General features: G+C 37.0%; 1 protein-coding gene across 4 annotated transcripts in view; it reads right to left on the bottom strand.

Moving 5' to 3' along the window:
* SLC25A13 (solute carrier family 25 member 13) overlaps window positions 1-27,782 on the bottom strand; it is a 102,390-nt gene that overhangs the window by 10,610 nt on the left and 63,998 nt on the right. For all 4 annotated transcript variants that reach the window (XM_082335954.1, XM_082335956.1, XM_082335955.1 and 1 more), the window contains 3 exons: window positions 21,440-21,492; window positions 20,321-20,401; window positions 7,473-7,613 (listed from right to left, as the gene is read on the bottom strand). In XM_082335954.1, the coding sequence (XP_082192080.1) occupies window positions 7,473-7,613; window positions 20,321-20,401; window positions 21,440-21,492 (275 nt within the window). The remainder of the gene's footprint in view (window positions 1-7,472; window positions 7,614-20,320; window positions 20,402-21,439; window positions 21,493-27,782) is intronic.

Raw genomic sequence — 27,782 nt, 5'->3', positions numbered from 1 at the left:
TCTTGGGATCACAGAATAACTTTGTTGTGCAAAATTATGCAGTGGCACTGTCTGTTATGCTGTAAAGCACTATTCAGAATGATTATTTATAAAAAGAGTAATATTTTATTAAACATTTTATGGCAGATATTATATGGATACAAGTTTCTATGATGTACAAAATAAGTAGGTGTACTTACAATGTGTATTTACATGAGCACTTTAAAGATGTCTTTTGAAACCAATAGAATATAAATTCAACTGACTTTAACGGGACTTTATGCATATTACTGTGTAAGACAGGCAGAAGATAGAAAATATATTAGCTAATCATGTACGATTACTTCAATATTCAACTGTGACCAGAAATTAAATAAAATCTATTAAAAATATTGAAAACCAGAAATGTATCCTTTCCCATTTCTGCCAACACAAATGACATTTTGCATTAGCTTTAATGATCTTTTCCCTGACTGGGATATGTTGTCTCCATATTTTTAAGAATAGCTGTCATCTACAGAACATCTGTAGCTAAAGAAGAATTTACTAGTCATAAGCTTCCATGCCCTGGTGCTTTCACAGCAACAATTACTGGCAGAAAGAAGACAAATAGAGGAAGCAAATTCCTTCTGCAAAAGTGCTGTTATGTGCCTCCCCAAAGGAGCAGCTGGGTTTTGAGAAGTACAATGTTTTAAAATACTTATTTATACAAGTAGTTCAGAATTTGAGACAAAGGCAGAAAAAAATATTTGCTTTCTAGCTTTAAAGAACTAAAGGGTTCCACCCAGCAGTTAGCCTAACGAGCTGTATGCATCAAATCTTTTTATTGCTGGAATTAACATGCATTTTATTTCTAAGCTGCGTATCATTACAGAATTGCTAGTATCTGAACACCCGCTGAAGGTGCAGCGAGTCTGGGAGGAAGCTTTGACTTTAAATTGTTGTACTTATTACGAAGGACAATTAATTGAAGTGAAAAAACCCCTCTGTTTTTCCAGACCTATTTGTCTTTAGTTCTTTGGTGGGGAAAGAAGAGAAGGAGAGGAGATCTAAATTATCTGACCTGGACCTCTATGCACTGTGATAGCAATTTTCCCCCAAATAAAAACCTTTAGATTTACAAAGGTACACCAAGATAAAACTGATCTTCAAGAACAGTTTCCTCAAAGCACTAGGATGGTCCATTCTACTGTGCAGAAGGTTGAGTAACCATGTCAGAAGGCCAGCATGGATGAACAGGGAACTCATGATTAAGCTCAAATGCAGAAAGTAAAAGGGAAGCAGAGGTGGGTACAGGCCACCCAGGAGAAATACAGTACCAATGGCTGGGCATGCAGCAATTGAGTCAGAAAAGCCAAGGGTCAGCTGGAGTTGGATCTAGTAAGGGGTGTGAAGGGGGAGTAAAAAGGCCTTCTGTAAGCACATCAGCAGCACAAGGACAATTAAATAAATTGTGAGGCTGTTGCTCAATGGCGGCAGGTACCCAGTGACAAAATACACGGAAAAGGCAGAGAAATTACTTTTGCCTTGCTTTTTACTAGTAAAATCTACCCTCAGGTCCCTCAGCTCCACGAGCTTACCAGAAAAGTCTGCAGGAGCACAGCATTACCTACAGACAGAGCACTTAAGCCATCTGCACATACACAACCCGTGAGACCAGAAGAGATACCTCCAATGGTGCTGAGATTGCTGGCTGATGTCATTGTGAGGCTGTTATTACCTTCAAAAGGTCAAGTCAGTCAAGGGGGTTCTGATGACTGGAAAAAGACAAACATCACACCCATCTTGAAGAAAAGCAAGAAGGAAGATCTGGGAAACTACAAGCTGTTTGGGTACACCTCTGTCCCTGGGAGGTTTATGGAGCAAATGCTCCTGGAAGCCATTTTCAAGCATATGAAGGGCAGGAGAGAGCTTGGGAACAACCAATATGGATTAATCAAGTCATGGCCGACCAACTTGTTTGCCAGACCTGTGGGTGAGGGGACAGCAATGGATGTTGTACACCTTGACTATAAGCAAGGCTTTTGAGATGGTCTGCCATAGTATCTTCACAGCTAAATTGGTGGAATGTGTGCTGTGCTTTCAGTAGATTAGTGGATGATACTGAATCAAGGGAGTAGCTAGTGTGCTATGGGGCAAGGCTGCTATTCAGAGAGACCTTCATAGGATGGAGAAATAGGCTGACAAGAACATCACGACGTTCAAATCAGCAAATGCAAAGTCCTGCATCTGGATTGGAATAGCCCTATGCAGCAATACAGGCAGAGGCTGAGTGGCTAGAAAGCAGCTTTGGAGAAAAAGTCTGGAGGGTACTGGTGGCCAAGTTGAGTATGGGTCAGCAATGCCTCTTTGCAGTGAAGACAGACAGCACACCCTGGGCTGTAGTAGCAAGGGTGCAAGGGAAGTGATTATTCCCCTCCATTCAGCACTGGTGAGACCACATCTGGAGTCCTGTGTCCAGTTCTGGTCTCTCCAGTACAAGAAAGATTTTGCCACACTGGAGTGAGTCCAGTGCAGGGCCACCAAGCCAGTTGGGTAGCCCATGGTGTATAAGGAAAGGCCAAGGGTCCTCAGTGTGCTCAACTCGGAGGAGCAGGCTAGGGGGAGACCTTATTGCTCTCTTCAGCTACTTAAAGGGAGGGTGCAGAGAAGACAACTCTTCTTGGAGGCGCACAGTGGAAGGATTAGAGGCAATGGACAGAAGCTGGAACATGGCCAATTCCAATTAGGCATTAGAAAAAGGGTGAGGGTTTTTTGGTTTTGTTTGTTTGTTTTAAACCAGGAAGGTGGTCAAATACTGGGTCGGGTTGCCCAGATGACCTCCAGACTGGCTTTCACCACAAATTATTCTGATTCTAACAGCAAGTCTGCAAGTAGAGTGGAGCACAGGGCAGAGATCTCGGCAGAGTACTACTGTGAATTGTTTTGTGTCACTAGCACAGTAGAGCACCACGTTAACATGCCAATGAATGACCCAAAAGAATATTAATCTCACTAATATAGAGGGGCATCAAAACTATGCAACCCAGCTTCTTGGTGATCCTCAAATGGCTATTCATTTGGACTAGAATGCTGGGATAATTACGGTCATAATCAATACAAGATTCACTCAGCTGGATGCAAAAAGGGTTTACATTGCATTTCCTTTGTTAATTGGATGACACGAGACATAAGATTTATTTGTCTGTGCCTTGGTTTTCTCTGTTAATGCAAGACAGAAACACTGAAATTACCTATGTCAGGGGTGTGTGGGCATTTTATTTTAAAATCCACAGAAAGTGCTTCATAGGTAGAAACTAATATAAAACACGGGAATTCAAACAACAAGCAGTAGGTCTTGCTAAGGCATGCAGGAATTTGCCTCGTGAAGCTAAGACCAACATATGTAATTCTTCGCATCTTCTGGCTGCAGTTATAATGAATGAAACTACATTCTTCCTCGCTGACTACTATATGGGACTCTTGCAGATTTTCACCTGAATTTCAGCATAAAAGATTCATAGGAACTAAGCAGAGCATGCCGGATTGATCTCTGGTGGTAAGAACAGCTTTCAAGATGATTTATTTCTGAACTGGGAAAAGAGAATTTTCACTGCAGTCCTTGCAACGCAGTAAACGAAAGAGCACCAAAGCGGAGCGAGAGAAACTGAAAAGCCAGTGTGCAGCAGACTGGATGACCAGTCCCAATTTAAGAGGTTTGTAACTTATCGACACAGAAGTAAACTCACATTGACGAGCAATGGAAACACTTCAGCTCTATTATGAGCTTGCAGACTGACTGGTAATGTTCTCATTCATCACAGAAAAACAACCGCTTAAAAATATCTGTGCTCCTATTTTGAAAAATTGTCATTATGCTAATGTTCATTTCAAGTTAACATCACGTCTTCTGGGCTCCATCTTCCTGTTAAATATGTGATATTCCTCCATTTATTCTATCTCTATAACAAGCCTATTTTCTCCACTGCTGGCAGTACAGACGAATTATTGATCTTTGTTCTCCGTGGATTTCACCAGCCAACTGTTAGGTTGAGGGAATCCCTTTTCTTCCCATCTCAAAGCAAGACCTTTAAGGAAATTCAGTAAGCAACAGAGGATCCTGTCCCTCTGTACAGCTTCTCATACTATCCTGCCCTACTTGGCCTCATCTAGACAGTGGCCACCTTCACCTTTTCCAGGGACACAGCACTACAGGCACTTGATATCCATGAATCCAGACATCAGAAGTGATTATTTGGGTGGTCAATGGTGGAAACTGCTGTAGAAAACTCTTGAACGGAGTAGCTAATTTTTGTTGGGTTTGCTTTCTTTTGGCCACAAAAGAAAAAGAAAAGAAACTAACAGAAAATAAATTCAGGCCATACCAAACAGAAAAAAAATGAAACCAAAAGTGTTGTTGTCAACTATGAAATGAAATATTACATTTAAATTTTGGATTGTTAAACTTTTTTTTTAAAAGAGAACTTAGGAAAAAAACCAAAGACATCCATTTATTTCAAATGAAAATTCCTGAAATGAAAAGTCTAGAATTTTGCTTTTAATGCTTCCAAAAGAAAGTTAATCAGTTGGTCCTAAATCATGGCTAAGATAGACCAGTGTTTAAACAGCTGGAATACTTACATGAAGGCCCATAAAGCCTATAAACAAACTCCAAGATTCACAAATAAAACTGTTTTCTAAAACAATTATCTATTTTTGTTCTTCTGCAGCAGGATGTACAGAGTCCTACTTAGATCTACTAAAATAAGTACATTCAGGGTTGGGATCCTAGCCTTGTGTCTTGAGACACAAAAGACAAAGCTAAAACAAAGACTTAAGATGCAAATGAAAGAGTTGTTTATGTTAGAGTGAACAACATGAAAAGTACTGAGGTAGACACAAAATCCTCATTCCTCTTTTAGAGTTTTAAAGCTAATTTGACTCATTAAGAGTACAGGCATTCCAAATGTACCAAGATATTTCAGTTGTCGTTAGCAGAACATTTATTATTTGATGTTCACTTGGTCATTATACTCACTAAATTGATTTATTAGAAGCACCACCAGAGAAAGTAGCACCTACCAACTCTAGTCTCATCTGAAATTCATTTTAGACCATTGATGTCCCTGGGTAGCATTTACTGGGGCTGGTGACCTTGATGCAATGAGTTATTAACCTCTGACTGGCCTCGCCAGCACTGCCAGCTTCAGCACAAGCATTCAGGAGAGGGTTGCTTTTGCTTCTAACACTACTGTTCCACAAGCACCTCAAGGCAGTATAAAACTCCTCTGACACAGACTGATGGGTTCGCCATGCCATGAAGCTGTTCCTCCCTTCGCCTGGGTACAATCATCCTGAGGAGCTACAGAGTGAGCTGGTCTGGGTTCAAAATAAACGAAGCCAGAAGGAGGAGAAGGCTCTCCTGTTCCAGATCATTATGTGGCTGCACCAACACTCTTGCTGGCATACGGGAGAGGGGGCAGAGAGGATTACCATTTTTTTTTTGGCCACGGTGCCAAAGTGTTTGGTGGACAACAGCACAAACCTGCCCAATGACAGAGCTAGCCGTGACTAAGGGTGCACTTGGACACAAGCCTTCTGACATGGCCTGTGCTCTGTTGGGTGGATGACTGTGATCGCCAGGTTAAATTCTCTAGTTTTGTCAAATCAGTCAAGTTTTTGTAGGCAATGAATCCAAACTGGACATAGAAAAGGACGTGAACACAAGGAGCGGAGTGGAGGGGTGGAGAGAGACAGAAACAGAGACAACAGAAGAGTAAAAACAAAACAAAACCCTTCCGTGGCTTTTTCGTGGAGGTAAACAGACTTAAGGAATGAACCAAGGAAACTGTGTGGCTTGTGATTAAATAACTGCCTGTTTCAATGCAACGTAGTGCTGTAACCAGCTCCTGTTCAGGTGTATTCCTTACAAATGTTCACCAATATCTACTCTAGAAAACAGAAATAATTCATAATATGATCCAAGACATCAATGCCATTTAAAAATGGAAAAATGTAGCAAATTCTGCTCAGCCACCAAGATCAGGTATTCAGGAAAAAAAAATCTTTAAAATGCTAACTTTAGGAAACTAGTTCATCACTCTTTCTCGGCTTATGTTTTATTTTTACTAGTCCAAGTAAAAGTCAGTAGCTGCCCTCCATTCCCACACAGCCTCAGGGATGCAGACTGTTTACCATATCCATGTTTTCAGTTGTAAATGTTGACCTGATCAACACCATAATGCCATTTACTAGGAGTCTACACAATAGCATCAGCTTCAGTAAAACACCTAAAAAATTAGCAAGTCAATTTAAAGGCAAAAACAACTCCCCGTTAAATCCTATTCAGACCTGCAACTTCTCTCCAGGCCAAAACATACATACATCTACTCGCAGGCAGGCTTCCTCTTTGTAATGTTAACAGAACAATTTAAAAGGATTGGGATGCTTAAAAATGGAGATGGAATTTAAATATTGTGGAGGAGGGGGATGGGGCTCATTTGGTGGTTTTTGAAGCATCTTCAATTTACAGTTGCACTGCTGTAAATAAGAAACAGCAGAATACTGCCTGCTGCACTGGAAATACTGGGACAAATGGGTAGTGTGAAAGCTTTTTCCCAAGAAGTAGGCTGCAGAATGTGAAGAAACACCACACCATGCTCTACAGTGGATGGCATTCATTACAGTTTTTGTTTCAATACTGTGCGTAATGGCTATCTCAAAGTACTCCAAGACCTTTCATACTCCCCCATATCTAGTCTCCTTCATCTAAAAGTAGAAGGCAGTATGTTAATCCTTTAAATTATTTGCAGCATACATCCTATTAGATTCAACAGAAGATGTTTCTAATCCTGCTGCAGTCTAACATTAAACCTAACTTTATTTCTACATATTTACGTATCTATGTGAGGACAGTAATGTAGAAAGCAGAACTGTAGAGTTTGTAGTATACACTCATAAAAGCAGCTTTTTCTGATATTATTTGTGGCAATGTTCTTCTAAACTAGCAAGGGGAAGCTTGCTTTAGTAGTTTATTTTTATGCTGGGCTCCCACCGTCTGTATTTCTTCACTATTATTATGCTGCAATTAATTCCCATCACCAGATTAACAATGACATCTGGGAAAGCTGCTGAATCAAACACAGAAGAGCAAAAGCACAGCTCTAAAACTGTAAGCTCTATATCATGAAGCAGATGAAAATAAGTCTATTTTTACACCAGGCAGAACATCAGGAATCACAAACTAATCCTCAATGAACAATACTTACACCGGCTGAAGTGAGAAAAAAAGTCTTAGTAAGATCCACAAGAACTACATGCTCAAAAACACGAGACAGTTTCTTCCCTTAGTTAGAAATGAAAAATGAAGATATAGTATTACATAATAAGGAAGAATTTTTTTGAAAGTTCAATTACATCCACCTATGAAAGATTCTGAGAACAATGAAATGATGTTTTGATTTGAAATATTCGTAATTGGCTTTTAATGCATATATATATAAAAAAAAGCATACCTTGTAGAGACCAAAAAAGCCTAAGTCCCGTAATACAGTGAGGGCACTAACTCGTGGACCAGTAGTAATTTCTCCAGCCACCTGTAATCGAATCTTGACAATTTCCAGTGGATTGGTAAAGATCACTTGAGAACCTCCAGCCTGAAATTAAAAGTGGAAGGCAGTACATTAACCCGTTACATTATTTGCAGTGTACGTCCTGTTACATTCAAGAGCAGACGTTTTTAATCCTGCTGCAGTCGGTTAAGCTATTAGCAGACAAGAGTTTTAATATTAATTAACAAACTGCAGCTCACAAGGTAAGAAACCTACCCCGCCACGAGATGAGTGGTCAGGGAGAACAGAGAGGAAGCAGGTCAGCCGCCGCAGGACACTGCAGTACAGCAGACACGCTAGCTCAATTCTTGCTGCAAGGATACATTCACCAACACCAATTTATGCAATACTGACAAGCCAAGAACATTATAAAGCAAGTAATGAAGTGAAAGGGAGAATTAGTAACTAAGTAAGAAACTGCGATGTGCATGCCAGTACTTAGAAAGTGAAAACACACTATTGAAGAGTAAAAGTCTGGCAGAAGCTTTTTCAACTTTGGCCTGAGTTCATAAAACAAAGAACACATGGATTCCAAAGACCAGAACTGCACATATCTTCTGCGTTTTTAAAACCCCACTGAACTACCAGTTTCAGTGCCATTAAATGCTGTTTGATTCGAGAGTCTGAGCTCCACATCATTATTTGTGCACCAGATAATAGAGAAAGTCTACAGACCAAAGGATTCCATTAATCAAGAACTGCTAAATGTTTTTAACATGTCCGTCTCCATTTGTTGGGAAGACATCACTCAACTGATTTCGAAAGTTAGTTTTAAAACACAACAGTGGCAAGCTTTTTAAATTCCCTACTAGTTCTAGCGAAGTCCATCTCATTCACAATACGTACTGCAGGGCATAACCTTTCTGCTACACTGACAGATCCCAAGTTAAAAATTTGAAACAAGAAAAAAAAGGTAACATGAAGTTTACCTAAGTGTATTCAAAAAATACTCATTCAAACTCCATCTGGCCCAAATTCAACAGAGTGTCATTCTAACTTCTGTTAATTTTTTAATTATGTGGCCCAACAGCTATGCCCTTCTTTAGGTTCTGAAATCACACAAACTATGGAAAGGGCAACCCTCACCCTCCCCACAACAAAACAAGAACTATTTTTTGTCTAGAAGGTAATGACTAAAATGAAATAAGCTGCATTTAAAAGCACTTGCATCTAGCCATGTCTAGTATGTAAACACTATATGCACATCTTTTTTAAATCATCCAAATGTTAAAAGAATTAATCATAGCTGAGATTAACTATCATTCAAAATAAAAAATATGCACAGTAATATGGTTTAAATAATGTGCTGAAGAAATGGCAAATCGGACGAACAACTATTCTTGTCTACCACTTAGACTGAGCATACACAGTGTGGTTACAAATTAAAGTCTTTACATAACCCCCAAAATATCCCAAATGTTTCCTATTTTGACCAGAAAAAGCATGCTCTTGTGTAACTCAACTGGTTTTGACTTTCAAATTGGCATAATTTAATTTAACTGCTTTTACCAAACCAAAATCCTGGTACATATAAAACTGCTATTCTTGTTGCCATCAGAAATTAGACTGATAAATTATTTGGCACATATGCTGACTTCAGTTTTGCACTTAAACTGAAACATATTAAGTAAGTATGCATTCAAAACAAAAAATTGAGACAGTTTCTTTTACTTGTCTACTCATCTTGCAAAGTTTCAAATTAAAAAAAAATCCTAGAAATGTCTTTACGGTGAATTACAAATTCCTATGTAATAAACATTTTGGTCTATGTATTACAAATATTAAGCGTTCCCACATGCCATCACACATATTTTTTTCTTAAAAGGATAAAATCCCAATTGCAGGTGATAATGTTCATTTGCAAGTTTGCTATACTACAGCCATCCTCTAAAACACACTACTTAAAAACTCATACCAACTGATCTATGTTAGCATAAATAAACTACTTTCTCTCAGTGTGATATTCTTGCAGTTCATTGTGCCAAGACTCCATGGGAAGTGTTCCTTTAACTTTCACTATGGGAAAACCATATTAAAATTTAAAGATGACAACAAAATTAGGTTTAATTTATTATTATTAATGCACCAAAACACTGAGCAATTTAAAATTCTATAAAAATGTTTATAAGTGAATGCCATATTTAAAGAAAGGAAACAGAAACATACATCTGATTTTAAAGGAGAATAAAGGCAAATAATTTCTGAATTCAAATGAATGGGAAGTACTTCAGGTGCTAGCACATATAAATGTTTATGTTTGCATGTTCAGCCTGGCTGCATCGACACTTGCAGCGTTAGATGTTTGTGGCTCTGGGTAAATCACACAAGACTTCCTCTGCTTCAGCTTGCTATTTGAAAAATGGGGATGCTATATTTACCCGCCTCATACAATCAAGCTCACTGCATTCAAATTTTTAAAACACTGAGACCTGCATGCATCAGGCATTACTAAAAAGACTATCAGTTTTGCTGCCCACAAAGGAGGTCTGAAGAAAGACATTGGAAATTTCCAGTGAAGTCTTTCCACAAAACTGTCTAGGTACTGGCCCAGAATTCCCTGAACAACCTTCGTCATCCTCTAAATTTGATCAAATATATCCTCCAAAAATCAAATGGTGAATAACTGAAAGCGATGAGCCAGACAATACCAGCCAGAGGGTCTCGGTAGGAGGGTTTCTACCACCTGCCTGCTTTGCGATGCAGAGGAAGGCTGGTTTATCAACCAGTGCAGAGTCAGTTCTAGCAGTAACAAGTACGGTTGCCTGGCAGGGAGCTTTTATCACCCTGTTATTTAACCATCTACACTGGTAACTGCAGCTCCTTACTCTCAAAATGAGGGGGAAACAAAGGCTACTATACTCTCTAATGAAATGATTTCTTGCTTGTCTAGTACTGGTAACTTCTATTGTGTTATTCATCATCATAGTATGCAAGTGTCTCATAAATATTAATGGTATTTCCTCCCAGTGCTCCTGTGAGGAAAGTGCAATGACTCCAGTTTTACAAGACAGGGATTTGAGGTAAAGAGGTTAATTGCACGCCCCGTGTGTGCGTCCCCTGAGCTCAAACACATACAACTTCTAAGAGTCTCCAGATATCCTGATCTCCAAAACAGTACTTAGAATCACAGTATGTACCAGTACTTAAAGGGGAGCTACAAAGAAGATGGAGACTCCCTTTTTACAAGGATTCACATGGCGAGGACAAGGGGTAACGGGTACAAGTTACTCCCAGGGAGATTCCGATTGGACACGGGAGGTAAATTTTTCACAATGAGAACAGTTGATCATTGGAATAATCTCCCCAGGGAAGTGGTTGACTCCACTACACTGAACACGTTTTAAGACTGAGCTGGACATGGTGCTGGGCCGCTCGTCTAGATTGTGCTAGAAAGGTTGGACCAGATGATCCTCAAGGTCCCTTCCAACCTGGTATTCTATGATTCTATGAATAGCATGGCTTCTGTCTTCTTCCTAAGTTTTTGCATAGTGAATGCAATTAAAGAAATCTCATTAATCTATTTTTTTTCAGTCTCTTCAAGATGCTGGTATAAACTGTTATGGAAAAAACAGACAAACCATCATCAGCACATCATATCACCCTGCTCATTCATTCTGTTTGGCCAAAAATTGATGAACATTGCCTTCTTGTTTGCTAACTTTTGCAGTGTATCTCATTTTAAAATATGCTTCCAAAGGTCAGAATTTGAAAACTATTTTTCGGCCAGAATAAACACAGTTTAAGCTCAGGTTGCTCAAGCTTAATGATTTCTCCAGTAAATGTCACAAAAATCACCTTTATCAACTGTTTAATATAGATAGTTCCCAGTAACACCAGTTTTTCTATATTGAAGTTACAAACTTGAACACACTCAACTCTGAATTCCTTATCACCTCTTCCAATCATTTTTAAAGAAAAAAAATAGTCTGACTGTAAAAGCAAATCTATTACTTTTCAGTTATTATTATGCGATTAAAATAAAATGTGCAATTTTGAGTTATTTATAGGAGTAGATACCTAGAGGTACTGCTTAGATAATTATCTGTAAGGGCCCACAAAGGGCCCATATTATTCTGAAAGAATTTAACATTTGACCTAATCACAAGCACTTACGGTCTTGTTTGATGCAAAGCAAGAAAATAAAAGGGAAATAGCTCCATCATCTAAGAACTCCTCATATACACATAGCTAGAAATCTGCATGCCTATAAAATGTTCAGTGTGCTTTAACACACAAACAGCTAGCTATGCATCCACACGCATGTGAATTTTTAAAAACAAGCTGGTTTTTTTTTATTTTTGTAGTACTTCAACTCTGCACTTGGTATGATATCACCCAACAAACACCGCTCGATGGCAGTACAGTCTTGTACAGTAATATAGTACTGTCTATCACATGCCTCCTTCTACTTTCCTACTTTACTGAATGGAAGGGAGAAGTAGAAATAGTTGAGGTATTTTTTTTTTATCCATAGGGAAATAAAACCCACTCTGTAGCGAAAAAAAATTAGTTTAATAACAACCGCTTAACAACACTCTAGTTTAAGAAGTCAGGACGTTTTCTACTTCTTCACGTGTTCAGATTAGCTTGCAATAAACTTTACTGGAAAATAAACAGATTTTCACTCCCGTCATTACACTAAGACAAGAACTTCCTGTTCTTTTTAATGTAACTGCATTTTGTGCCCTTATGAGATTAGATAAGAAGTAAGCATACCAGACTCAACTCTCCTAGAGCATTCACATCTCCATTTGAAAGCTTTGGTGTAGGTTCTGAAGAGAATACAGCTTGCAATTCAGGAAGAAAATCCTGTGTTTTCCATCCCAGAAGAAAGTATGAGATTCTTTTCCTTTCATGGCTACTGACCATTAGCTGTTCTTCTGCCTCTAATTAACCTTATTACCTACTTCAAATCATAGCCTTTTCCCTGTTCTCAGCTATGAGCATTTAGGGTCAGCATAGATCGTTCTTTTGCATCGCATACAACTGGTCACATATCACCTTTTAAGGTTTCATGGATGAAGAAGGGATTACTACTGCTATTAGAGTGTTAATATTTCCCAACAACATCACCAAGGGATAGCAATTATGGCAATTAATGGAATGGCAACCATTAAAATACATAAGCAGCATATTATATAATTATCCAAAATCAACCTCTGCAAAAGAAATAATCTACAATGTCTTGGTTACTCATTCAATTTACAAAAAGACAAGCAGGTGCAAGTTCCAAAATTTTTAGTCAACTGTTTATCACATTCAGTCATGCTGAATATTGTACACTGTCCCAGGCCCTTACTCCTTGCCAGTTTCAGATGCAGCTTGTTTTCCTGTGCATTTGCTAGCATCCATTAATCCTAATTAAAGTCAAGGTTCCTAAAGTGCTGAGCATTGTAGAGACACAAAATAAAGATTGTGCCCCATCATAAAAAAAAAAATCTAAATTAAAAATGCACTCAAGGGATGCAAGAATGGAAGAATTACCATCCTCATTGTATAATAAAAGGCAACTAAGGCATAGAACTATTACATGATTTACCACAAAATCACATACTAACTCTACAACAGAACAAGGCTTAGAAGCCAGATTTACGGAGTGCCACTGCAGTGCTTCAAACTGCCTCTAAAAGTCTTGGTGTTTGTATGGCAAAAGATCCCAAGAGCATCAGATGAATTGAGTTGCTGCAGAGGTGATTTCACTATGGACTTGCCTGTTACCAGAAGAGCTACCAAGCAACAGACTTCTGTCCAAATTGACTGTTTTTCTTATAGATTTCAAAGGTAACAACCTTAATTACGTGGCGCTGCATGTCAAGGGCAAAGCATACTGGGTTCTCAAAAGCTTGGTTCTGTGTTACCTTTTTTCCCGATAAAGCCATGCTTCAAAAATCCAGACAAGCCATCTCATGCTATTTTGTGTCTTCTCGTCTGTGGTCCTATCTATACAGGATCCTGATAATGCTCTTTAGCAACAGGAGTTCATATAGTAAATACCTTTTCTTCAGATCACAAGGAGATTTCCTGAGCCCTCAATCATCTGCTTTCCACTACCCCGACCAGGCTGGCACAGAAACAGCTTTCACGCTGCTCAGGCAGAGCTGTGTTTTTCTCCAGCTAATCTTTCTTGTCTTACGAGGACAGACTTCTCTTGGTCTGGCTAAGGTTTTGCTTTGGGCAGCTCAAACAGCAAACACTGCTAGAATCGCAGAGTCTTGTTAATGTCCAAATGTGCGTAAAATGTAAAGCAAGCTCCTTCAAACGCTCATGTAAAAGTGCTCATAAATAGAATTGCAATTAATCTGAACAGAAGTACATTCCTACTACTGCTTCAGACAGATTTCCAAGAGTCGGATACAGGTTGTGACGATTTCCCTACAATAGCTTATTAATGACCTGGCTAAACAGAAACAAACAGAGGTATGGTTTGTTTATAAGCACTGACCAAGTCCGCAGTAGGAAAAAAAAAAAATTGTGGATTTGATATTTTCCACGTTATAGGTAATTCAGTTCTCAGAAGCGTAGCCAAAAAATCAAAGTGGAGCCTACTTGATTGGCATTATAAAAGCAATTAAGTTAGAGACCTGTCAAAGATGTTAACATTTGGCTCGGTCTGCTCTACTTGTCTATTTTGACTACTTGTAGAATCATTTAATGATTTACAGACCTTTCAAGTCTTAAGGCATGGTAGCTGTATTAAAACTGTGACCCATTATTTCTTGGTCACATCATAAATTACTGTGACATCATAAATATCTTCCTTTTTCTCACAGAAAGCTAGATTTTAATTCCTGATTTGATTTTGAGGCTTTGGGTTTGGGTTGCTTGATTTTTTTTTTTTTTTTTTTTTAACCTGCACTGGTAAACACTAAAATATTTTACTGCCTGTAAAAGAAGTAGTAATAGGAGAAAGGGATGTGTAATAAAATATAATTGTCAAAAAAATTACATGTTTTAAGCTGTAGTGTATGGTCATATAAAATTCTGCAGTCATTATTTCTAATAAAATAGTAAAAAATTAATACATTTAAAATGGGAAGAATATTAAGTATGTTTGTGGGGAAAAAACGGGCTTTTTAATAGTTTTGTTCTATTAGAATTGTTCTATTTTAGTTATTATTAGTTTTGTTTAGTTTATTTAGTTATTATTAGTTTTGTTCTATTAGAATTGTTCTATTCTGCAATCAGAAACATATCAACCTAAACCTATCCATCCCTCTTTGTTTTACAGTTTGAAAAAAATTCCCCCCCCCCTTTTTTTTTTGGGTGGGGGGAGAAGGGATGAAAAGGAAAAGGAGAGGGGAAGCAAAAGGTGAAAGCACTTCTAATTTGTTATAGGAAATATATTTGGAAAAATATAAAAATTAAATTAAATAATCCAAAAGGAAAATTCAAAATAGTGAAATCATGTTCTGCATAACTCCTCACTGCTTTCAGGAAAGGCCAGTTTAAACAGGTATAACTGCAAACTATTTTTTAAAACATCAAAACCTGCAAGGAAATGTGGGGTGAGGTCAAAGAAAAGCAGGAACTCTATACCAGGAACTTCCCCACCCTTTGGTACAACCTCTTGGAAGGGCTATCGTGTTACTGGATGTTGCCTTCCCAAACTACATGATAAGGCTTAAATCTAAGATGAGCTGAAAATTAATCAGAGACAATTAAAACAGAGCAGTGTTGAAACACAATGGGTTTGCAAATGTGAAGTTAAATTTAAGTCCAGATCTAGCCGGGGTTTTTTGTATCAAAAGTTTACAATTAGATTAAATTATTTTCTGTATGCTGAAAATAACTACAATTACAGTGGTTCAGAGGAGAAAACTATACTTTAAAAATACCTAATTAATTATAGTATATTCCGTTACATTATATTACTTGCATTAAATAGACTTTAAATCTAATTAATTTATTTAACAACATAAATTTTATGTAAAAAGAAAATAACTTTAAATTTAACCAAGAAAAAAAAATTATTAGGAGCTTCTGAACCTTTCCTTAAACAAGAAATGTGAATGTTGGGCTTTTACACATGCAGGTAGAACTCCCCTTGAAAGTAATGGAAGTTACATGCCCTGACTACATGGAGAATGTACCTCTGAGAATAAATCTGTTAAGAGTTCAAGAGATCTATGCCATTTGCTTTCAAAGCTAATATGAGCAATCATCAAGATGATCATCATTACTTAACTATCTCAATAAACTATACCAAAAAACTTTTCTGTGTGATAGCAGTTGTTCATTTTTTTCAGATACACATGCAGAGATTTTTTTCCCCCGGCACACAAAATGCTCAGTTTCATTTTACCCTTACTCATAGCTCAGCCTTCCTTGCCAAACAGGACAGAATTTTATCAGATTTAGGTTTCCGAATAATGAAAGTAAGAATGACACCTTCAGTCTCCTTTAGCCTATAACTTAGAAATGTCTGAATTTTTGCAAGCAAGATGTCTAAGAAGTGTGCGAATTGCAGTCCATCCACCCTCTACCCCTACTGCAATGCAACAGAGAAAACGCAGCTCAGATGTGGACTTATCTTTATTACTCTCTGAAACATAAAATACATGTTGTAAGTAGCTTAATAAAACTATTTTCATTGGATCGGTTATTTGGCACAATTAATCTGGAATTTCACATCAGATTCCTTTATAAAAATTAATTCTGGACAGGATTTTGGACTTTCTAGATGAACTCCATCTTAACCGTACCTAATTTGTATGTTCCAAGCAGAGTTGAGGTTGTCCAAGCAGGTCCAATATGTTTTAACTTTATTATGATTACTATAAAGTCTCTAGAAATATGCCTAAAATTGTCTTGACAACTTAAATAAAAGCAGATCTGTACGGGGTCTGTAATTGTACTGTGCTACATGATTTAAACTGGCTAATAGTGAGCACACACTGAGCAGCTGGGAAGGAAAAGACTGTGTGTGCTCGGAAAGAGGAGGGAGAGCAGAAGGAAAGGTTAATAAAGCAAAATGTTTTTCCCTTTTCTTGCTGAACGTTAAGCCTCCGATTTACCTATATAATTGTATTACTATATGCAGAAAAAGCAACATACATTATATAGCTATTTCTTTTTAGTCATGCTACAATACTACTTCTGTTTTTCTCAATATTTTGTGTGTATTTTATGATCAGTCTTTATTTTGCATCTTTGCATCTCTTTCCTCGTTACTTCCAGACACACAATGTAAATTTTTCAATTAAACGTGGAACTGCTTTATTTAAGGAACTAAGCAAAACGACCGTCTCACCTACAAGCTCAGTGTTAAAGGCAACACCTCAAAACCCCAAAAATAATATTTATGCCACTTTTACGAATAGAGTTTTCAATTGGTTAATATAACTCAAAAATAAGAATAATGACTAGTGCTGTATCAAAAAAATCAGGTTACTTTTAACAGAAGCTTTTAAGTGAATTATTTAAAAGAAGTAAGCAACTAAACTCGGTATGACTAGTGATTATTTTTTATTTAAAATACAAAATAAACTGAAAGACCATGAAAAAAAGCTTACAGAAGTGTCAAGACTATTGCCAGTATAAAAAAAAAAAAGATTTCAGGTTGTACTTACAGCTTACCCAAGACTATTCTTTTTTGAAAGAATCCCTGAAGGTAACTTACAGCATTAGAAGAAATCAAACCTAGCATATTTGTCCACTTTTTCATTCAAGGAGGTTAAGTCAGATTCGTGGTTTAGATGCTCAGCAGATCCTAGCTCTACTGTATCATTACACTATGTCTTGGAACTGAAGCTTTTTACTAGTGTAATAATGATAAGGGCTATATAGGATTCGCATGAGTGATGAGAGTGCTAAATGCATAGCAGAGACCAGAGTTCATGGGGGGTGTCAGGCATTGTGCAAATCTGGAAGTTACATATATTTTTATGGGTAACAAATACCGTAGTCACTAGGAAAATTTCTTACAAACAAAGGAGACGGAAATTTTGAGTTAGTAATTTACATAACAACCCTCTTCAAGATTATGTATAAAAATATAAAGGTTATACTTTTAATTATATTCTTGGGGGTCTGAAAAAAAATAAATCTCAACCAACCTATCACTTTCATCTTCACAGAATAAAAAGCTATGAAACAGGCTGTTAACTGAACTAAGTGCCCACGAGGTCATGAAGTAAAAGATCTTTCTATTTTCTTCTTTTCTTCTTTTTTTTTTTTTTTTTTTTTTTTCCAGGAGGGAAAACAGTTTACAAAACAGAAAAAGACTTGTTCAATGAAACAATCAGCTTTAGTTACAAGTGCAAAAGTCAGCCATGTGTACTAATTCTCAGTAATTATGATGCAAAGCAAACTCCTTGGGGACTTAAAAGTCAACGCCTGGCAATGGTTGGGCAAACAGCGGAGTGGAGCTACTCAGGTGATACTGACCCCTTCAAAGCCCTTTGTGTTACTGACCAACCCAAACCATCCAAGTATCTGCTCGGTCCTCCCTTTCTTAGGTATTAATGCTATATTGTACTCATCAGGCTGGTATTTAAAACATTAAAATCTAGCATGCATCCCAGCACAAAGCCCTTGCATAAGCAATGAATATACTCCAAGGAAACAGAAGCACAGAAGAAGGAAAATTTAACATCTGTGTTTGTAACACAATCACAGCTGAGAATTAGATGTGGAGAGTGGAAAGGTGATAGGGCAGGTGTCTTTTATAAAATTCATCTTAGTTGGCTGCCTCTTTTTAGACTCTAACACATCATGCACTCTTGTCTTCTTGCCTCCCACATAAGTGATTACTACGTTGTGAAATGAGGTAAAAATCCAAGACTGAAAATTTTCAAAAGCATTCAACAGTGTCCTTACTGTTTCCGCAGTGAAATTGCAGGTTTCACGTTGGCTTAAACAGGGACAAAAAGTTAGCCCAATACAATGCTGAAAGCTATAGGAAAAAGCCTGTCTTTGGCATCTCATATTTTATGCGTATATTTGCATGAGAAAAATTCACCCTGAAAAACTAGGCACCACTTGTAATGAGAGTCTCTGTTGCTAGTCTGAATTGGGTTTAAAATTACAAAAAAAAACCCCAAAGACCACCTGCAGAAAAGACAAGTTCTAACCTATCTACCTGGCACTAGACTATGCCCTTAAGTGAGCACTCCAGTTAAAAGAAAACTCAGGGCATTCTGCCACTGCACGTCTACTGCTACAACTTTATGCAGCATCTCATTGTTAATATATATTTCAAATAGCAAATAGGACAAGCCAACATCTAAAGCGCATTTAAAATACGTCTCAAGCCACCTATCTGTTAAAGCAGATCCTTAGTTTACAATGAACTACTGGCAAAAAGCTTGCTGCAGCGTTCTCATGAATGACAGGTCTCTGTAAAGAGTGCTTTTTGCACTGCATTAAAAAATTCACAGCAGTCTGTAAAAATAAAAACTCTAGATCAAATGACATTTTAAATGAAAATTTTGCTGAATTCTCTATGGCTGCTATGTTCATAAGACGTTTTATTAGTGTAAGGGGCAAATACTTTTTACTCTGTAAGCACTTTATTGCATTTTTCCTTCATTTACAGCATGCTTTTTATTTAGGGCTTTAGAGACCCACATTCTTCTCTCCCCCCCTTCTTTTTTTCTCCCCTGAATGCTCCTAAAGTTACAGAACAAGGGGATCCTACCTGGCAGTCTACAACAGGTCAGTGATCAAACATAAGGAGCAGTGAGACAGCAGCCAAATCCTGCCCCATCTCCTGAGAATTACAGAAAGCCAGGGCTTCTCAGCCTGCAACGCAACCGAGCCACTGCACCCTGACGCTCCGATAATCGTAGTACGCTCTCTGCAAGCACATACGGCACTAATCTCCGCACCTACTGAGGTTAAGTCACAAGCATTTGGTTTTAAGTTGCTGCTCAATGTAGTTTTCGAGACAGGTAGAAGCTGCTTGAAAATGTGACCTCATCTGTCTTATGACAGCAGAAACAAAGATAGATTGAAAATATACCAACATTGCTTTGCCCCAGTGATCAAAGCCAGTTTAAATAAAGAGTGTTCTTTATCTGTAAAGTGCACTGGTCTTTGAACAACTATTCATTTTACCTAAAGTATTTACATTTGCTTGAACAAAATCAATACACCAGATAAAGCAAGCTGTAATACGAACAGACAGAACTAGACCAAACTGTGAAGTATTATCATTTACCCGGTAATATGCCAGTTGTTCATTAAGATACTACTTTGTGCAAGCAAAACACTCTTAAAAAACTTAGTGGGTTTTAAATACAGCCTACATTCAGGAATGCATTATGTACTGAGTTAACATTACACAGCCTACGTCTGCTATGAACTCAAAGAAGCATGAGTAGTTTTTGCCATTTCAAAAAGCCAGTATCACTGCAAAAAGTGAAAATTAGTGGGCGCAATAACACATCAGGAAAGAAGTGACGTGGCAGAGTGGGTGCCACAAAGTAGTAACTAATTATTAACTTCTGGAAAGGTTAGCATGAATCCTCTTTAGGCCATAAGCTACAGCCAACATGAATAAAGACACATTCTTTATTAAGGAAACAAACTCTAAGCCGTGAGAATTATACAGCACAGTTAAAAGGCACGATGCACAGAAACATTTACCCTTTCATCAAGAACGGCTGGCCTATCTAGGAAAGAATTGAGATGCTCTAGTAGAGTCTGCTCTTGAGCTGGATCTGTGGTTAAACAGAAGCCTTAGTCCACATAGTTACTCTTACACACTGCACTTTCATAAATCTCATATGAAGGAAATTAAAGATACTTACACAGCCACCAGCAAGAATTTCTGCAGCCAGTGGGACAGAGCCATCTTTAGTCATAAACTTATCTCTCACAAAATCATTAACCTTAAAAAACAAACAGTTATGAAAGCTGATAAATTAAAAGGTTGGAGAAAACACTCATCAGCTGTAAATTCTGTGCAACTGAAAATGCAAATACATCCATGCAGCTACCGAGCTAACAGATATCAAACAAATCTTAGATTTTATATGAAATATTGTAAAGCTGACTGTTTTTCTAACAAAGATTTACAGCATAATTCAATTATTTATTATTTAAAAAGATAACAATCACTAATTAAATAAAATCATTATCTGAAAATTAATGATAAAATCATTTAAGATTTTAGAAATGCTCGCTATGTTTACAAATTTAAATATAATTTCAAATTAATATCAGAATGTTCAATAGTAAGTTTTAAACACAATAGCAATTCAATTACAGGATTAAGTACCTTTCTTTTTTTAAAATGCGTATTACTAGCTTTGGCAAATACTAGCTTATTGGTGAATAACCAATACATTAAGATGGGGTTATAATAAGATATTCTTCAGTGCTTTAAACTCATTCAAGAAATAACAAAATTACAGAAGTAAAATATTTATGAAAAAAAAATGCATGTAAACAAGTTCTTTTCTTACCAACACTTCACTACGTGCTCATATTATCTCCTGTTGCACTAGAGTTAAACATACAGGAACCATGTGGAGATACAAAAACAAAAGCCCTCCAAGTCCAATAAATAATTCTTCGTTTTTGCTAAGAAGTGAAACCAAAGGCCTGCACTACTTACAAACAAGCAGATGAGCTGAACAAGTTGCACAAACTTGTTATATTTTGGAGTGAGTCCAAAAATAAGTTTTCAGTAAGATTCTTAAAATGTATATCCACATGTCACTTGTACACCACTTGTAATGTTCACAGGTCAGAAAGAAATAGTTGCTTTGTGCTTTTTGTAATTAAGTTTGTATCAAGCAAAGATGATGGAATACATGCTACCATGTTGCTCACACATTAAGGATAAAAATCCTTAACGCGCTAATTGTAATTAGATGGACTTTACAATGTGGAGAAATGTGAAAACAATCCATTTGCAAACTTACAGTAAGTTTTATGGCCTTCTCTGGTGCTACTCCTAATAGCTGTGGTAACAGACCTGTAACATGGAAATAGAGAATTCAGTGCATCGAGTAACTTCGTATTAACTAAACAAATCAACAAATATATGTAGAGATCACCACCTAGAAACGGGCAATTTTTACAGCAATTTTATGTTATTATACTTAATGAGAGTACTTAAACATTCCATTTTGAGAACAAACTTTGTGCTACCACTTCAAGTGCTACCATTGCCTATACGTATTTGTTTCTTCAGCTTTTTTAAATCCATATTACCTCACTTTACACTTAAACACTAATACAGAATTGCCAACTATGTTTCAGTACTCTGTCCTAAACTAACATTTATTTTCTGCATTTTCACACAAAAATTAAGACTTTCTAATTAATTTTGTGAGATACACGTTGCATCCACTTCAAAAATCGCGAGCGCAGTACCTTTTTCTGGCAAAAACAATGGCATTAGATGGCAGGACCCAAGGGGATAGGAATCAAAATAATGCAAAACATTCAAACATGTATGACTGCATTCTTGAGCTCTTTGCCCAGCTAACTCTCCAGTTCTTAAAACAAAGGAAGTTATGCTGCTTTTTTCCCAGGTATGGAATTTCCTATTTTATTTTGTTAGAAGTGATGCACTACAGAACTGGAAGTGGGAATCTCTGACTGCTGGCTTCACTTTCTTGAAGTGAATCGTTGATATTTTGTAAACTTTTGGACGACACAACCTAAAAATACGCAAAGCTTACCAACTAAGCCTGGGGCTAGAGTGGTGCTGCAAGCATTCATCAGCATAACAAAATTAGGACACTATTCAGAAATGTAAGAAAATCACCCCAGCTAGAGTTCCTGGTGCAGACCCCCTTTGTTTTAGTAGCTCAGGAAGCACCTTTGGGTACTTTCTACAAAGCGTGACGTTTTCACCTCTCCATGGTTTTATTTTTGGGGAAGAAGATAACAATTAAGGTTCCACCTCTAAGAGCTAACTTGCCGAAAAGCATTTTCCCAAAGAACTGAACGTCAGAATAACAAAGTGAAAAATGTTCGTAATGTATTCTTCCGTCCTGCTACCATCCATCAGCTCTACTGGTTACTACTGATGCTCTTAATAAACAAATGATGTTGGAGAACAGCACCATTTGGCTTGTGCTAGCAGGAGGGCCAGCCATATTTATATACTAATGCCTTTAAAATTTTGCACTTATATTAGCATTTTTGTTTTTCAAGTGTCAAAAAGAGTAATTAATTGTGTATACAGCTGATGTACATATACACCTCACATTTACCCAAGACAACTATGTTGAATTATGATCATATGGCTGAATATGCAAACAAAAGAATACAGTAGCACTAAGTTCATATACAGTTGCTCAAAAAAAAGACATTCTGCAGAGTAAGTTAAATTTCAAAATTTGAATTTCTTAAACATTTTTAGTTGCACAGGTGACTTGAATCCAGAATTCAATGAAAAAACACTAAGACAGTCAGAATTGTGTAATTAAATATTACATTTTCTGCAGCACTATGAAGAAAACACAAGGCTATACAATGAATAGGATTTTTTCAGTTTTAGCCTTATACAGACAAAATTGTCTTTGTAACTGCCATGATATTTACAATTTGCTATAGGACATGTGTGGCTTTGTATAGACGTTATGGCTAATGAATTTGTATCTTCAAAGATTAAAAAAACATTCCATTTACTTTAGAAGCACACTATCTGATCCTAAGCCTAATCCAGTAGAATTAGAGCAGGTCTGTAAGTAGATATGCAATTCCAAAAGAACCCGGAGATCATTAATTTTAAAATCCCATATACATGTATTACTACACCTAAGCTATATATAACATGACTTTGAAGTTATATCGTATCAAATAAAATACAGGAAAAGTCATTCTAAAATATCAAGATATAAAATTATAAAAATAGTCCAGTTGGAGATCTGTATGAACCTCCAGTGTTGGAAGCAACATAAGCAGGACAAATCAAATTCATTTTCACTAAACTGATCTGAAGATGGCCTTTTAAACATTTTTCATTTTTCAGCTCCTAAGACTTTGCATTTGTAAAGGCACTTGTAAAATCGCAGCAAAAACACGTTTATCTTGGCACAAGTTATTTTTTTCCCATCTAGTCCATTCCTTTTGCACTCAAATTTGAATGGGACCGTTACAACTCAAAACTTTCCATAAAACGTCAATGTAGAAGAGAAAGATCAGGTAGAAGTTACAAAAAAAAAACCCCAAAAACCAAAAAACCCAAAACCAAAAAACCCAACTGAACAACCAAACCCCCAGAGTATTCTTCTCTTTTTCTCTACTTCACACACGATTTGATAGTATAAAAGTGTTTTGTAAGTTTAATTACAGATAATGCTGTGCATGTCTACTGCAAGATAGCATACAGTATTCTAAAAAAGGTAGCATTAATTTTAATACTACATTTTATAGCCTTGCCAGATACCACCTAGGCCTACTGTCTCCAGGAGCTTAGGAAGGTAGGGGGACTCTTCATTTGCTCTCATACCTATGTAATAAAGCTATCTGTAAGTGGTACCTGTGCATTCTATACATTATGACTATCAAAACTAAATTATCTTTTCTTTATCGTTTTGATGGGAGCCCTGAAACATTGTTGAAAGATTTCTGAACATGACAAATATGGTAAGTTTTGGAAGGAAGAAAGCACATCAAGGGACACATATGAAAATGTCATTTTTCTGTTGGGGTTACCCTGACATGCTGGGAATTTTTCAGTTTTACTATGCATCAGCAGATCAGCAATATGACACATGCACAGATGTAGGACAGGCTTAGAAATGTCTGACTGTCTTAAAAATGTATGCCTCTTATAACATCAGAGAATAACATTTTACAGATAGGCAGCCTGCTAGTATAGTATACAGCAAATGCTATTCAATCCATTTTTATATATCCAAGGCTCTTTAGTAGCAATTACCACATACCACTTCATATTTCACACACTATCCTTGTAGGACTGTATGGGAAGGTGAAGGTATATGTGAGAGAGAGAGCACTGAGAGCTGCATTCAGAGTCTGCAACATCATACAAGTTACTTTCTGAAAGCAGTCTAAATACATTGTGAATATACATGCAATGGCTCGTCCAGCCCAGCTGTGGTGATGGCATTGAGTAAAAAAATCTTATTTGGCCAAAGTATTTTTTCAGACCTCTAACAGTGAAACTTCAGTTTCATACTGTGTAACAGACGTGCTTTTCCCTTCATTTTAGAAAAGCTCACTGAGTTGTTGTTCAGTCTAGGTAAAATATTTGAAACCATTTGGACATCTGATAGAAAGGCGGTAACAGAATGCTGCCAAATTTTTCTATTACTCGATTCACACAATAAATTGGACAATTAACCACCAGTTGCCATTCAAGCACAGCTCCCTCAGACTGTAAATGGGGTATTTCTGAAGATTTTGTGCTCTGATAGAACTCTGGGGTAGGAATAGGCTTGTACTTCCACTCTACAAAAATGGTACATTATTGCATACTTCTGGAGGAAAGCTTCTGTCATGGTCTTGTTGTATCATTAGCATGGGAGTCCACCAGTAATAATGAATTTGGATGATTAAAATCTAAGATTAGAAGGCACCTGGAGTCACTGCAGTGCTAGAAGCACCATCGGAAGAAATAAAACTAACAAGTTCCTTAACAGTTAATGATCACAGATAACAGAGTCTTCCACAGCACTTCCTGTCTTTTTATCATCTAAGAGAAGTGGCATTAACAGCATGGCTACTGAATGTTTTCATGAGCTACATTTTATCTCTGGTACTTAAATTTCCCATAGAATTTCTATCAAGTGTAGGTGAAATAATCTCTATTACATGTACTGCTTAAGACTGTGAAGCATTCTGTGACTCATTAAATGGTGGACTTCTGATTAAAATGATATTAAGAAATGGAGGTGACCTCATCAGCTGGAAGAGATGTTGACAAATCACAGCTTCCAAAATGTTCTTGTATTTGCATATATATATGCATATAAATACCTGTGAGTTTCTAAATATGTATTTCAGGTATAAATGTAGACACAACAGTAAATTATAGGTATACGAGACGAGTATTCTTTTCAGCTATGCTGAGAAAGAGACAGATGAAAAATTTATCTCAGATGTACAGTCTTAAAAGAATTAATCTAACAATATGGCATTCAAATAATGGACATTATAAAGACTCTACAGCGGTTTATATCATGTTTGGGTTGTTTTTTAAATCAAAGTATCTTCTCAGTGGAAACACTGATTATCCTTAGAACCAAATTCACATTAAACAAAATTCAGTGCTCTCTTTATATCCACAAGATGGTGTAATTTATCCTTATATGAGGTGGTGGTTTAGAACATGGTGGTTTTGCCCTTTTCAAGTTTGGAATAAAATAATGATACAAAAAAGAAAAATCAGTTCACTTCACTGGATGGAAATATGTGCCTTGCATTAAAAATATCATCTGAAATGGCTGAGTTCAGAGTAGGGTTTATAATTCCTGCTTGCTTTCTTGCAGTGCGGCATGACGAAGAGACCACTGCTCCAAATGTTTCTACTACAATTTTTTTAAAAGGTTTTGCATCACTATTCAGCTAAGCAGAACTCTACCAATGACTACTCCCTCCTCCAGTGGGGAAAAAACCCCACGTTTACTCAACTCTGAACCCACCTCAGTGTAAGAAAGAATACTGGTTAACAATGAGCAGCAAAAAGTAATGTACTCTGTAGTCTGTCTTACCTAGTGTAGTATTTAAGACTAGAACGAGATGATTCTTGCTATAACTTTACTGCATTAAATTGGGTGAATATACTAATCTGTAAAGTGTTCCTTTCAAATTTTCTTGTCCTCTCAAGCTTAACCAGAAAGCTTCATTCTACACTCAGTTGCTCAACGTTCTCCAACATGATCTCCTTAGAAATCAAGCAACAGTCCAAATTTACAGAACTGCACAGACGAAGCTCCACATTTTTAAGGAGTTTTCTCTAGTTGACTCTTTAAAAAGATAAGTTAAATCAGGGTGCCCTTTAAGTAGAGAATCTGTAGAAACACAGGTCTCAATTTGCCTCTGAAATGATGGTGTTCTTTGCCATCATACAATGTCTACTATATAATCCAGAAATGAGATTATTGCCCTGGGTTTAGAAAGTCCAGCTCCACCAAACTGTGTGAGATTTCACTATTCAGTACTCCTTGGAAGACTGAAGAGTAGTAAAGGGGATGGGGAACGGAAAGACAAGCTATACTGATGAATGTTCCTAAAGTTCCCCAAATTTGGCAATGAAAAAATCACTCCAAAAACACAACACTCAAATGGAGAATACACATTAAGAATACACATTTATGACATTTCTGAGGTTTGTTTTTCCAGATGAAAAAATCACTGTGCTTCAGAGTTTCAATGAGACAGAAGCAGATAATAGTGGAATTCTGCACATTTATTCTTTCAGGATCCTGGAAGAAGCAGACATACATTTGCAGGCAATACATTTTGTTCTTTAGCCAATAACTGGGACTTTTTATGATTCTGATTGCTATAAATCCTTACAAAATAGAAGCCATGTCAATACTCTTTATTAAATTACTAGGCTTACTCAAAAAATTGCCTCAAACTCAGTCAATAATAACAGAACCTTCCCATCTCCAATTGTGCTGAAATAATTACGAAGTCTGTATTTTGTGGAGGAGCTACTTAGCCAACCTCCGGTAACTCAGGTCATATGTTAAAGAGTGCACATGTATCACACCACTTACTTTTAATGTTGTCTCACATGTTGTCTTATAAACTGTTAAGTTTTTTTCAGGTGCATATAGCTTTGCCAGATCATAACAATATTTTACTGAAATCCTCCATTCTTCATTCCTGACTCAACTGCTTCGAGCAATTGATTTCTGTCATTACAACATTCTTATTTTCAAAAGTTAAAAAATGTTTCCCAGCAAGCTGGCTAAAAAGGAAGTAAGTAACACAAGTTTCAAATCCTTCCCAATGAAAATGGCAGTGGGGGGATAAGAGATGTCAATAATTGGGGTACCAGAAATATAATTTGCTTTATCTCTGTGACAGAGGAGAACCGCAGTCTCATGCAGTTCATGATTCTTTATGACTACTTCTGCATTACCTGAACTTATGACTACTTCTGCATTACCTGAATTTATACCATTGATGCCATAACTGGGACAAGGATAAAATAAAAAAAAAAAAGCCACCATCTAACGGCAGGCACTTACCTAAGATACCCAAAGTGATGACGATTTACATCCTGAACAGAGTAAATGAGCTTTTGGAGCTTTCTCCATTGACTATAAAGGG

This window comes from Platalea leucorodia (assembly GCF_965183815.1).
Source record: "Platalea leucorodia genome assembly, chromosome: 1".
NCBI classification, from domain to species: domain Eukaryota; kingdom Metazoa; phylum Chordata; class Aves; order Pelecaniformes; family Threskiornithidae; genus Platalea; species Platalea leucorodia.
The sequence above is the reverse complement of the archived record's forward strand: the minus strand, read 5'-3'. Positions and strand labels throughout refer to the sequence as shown.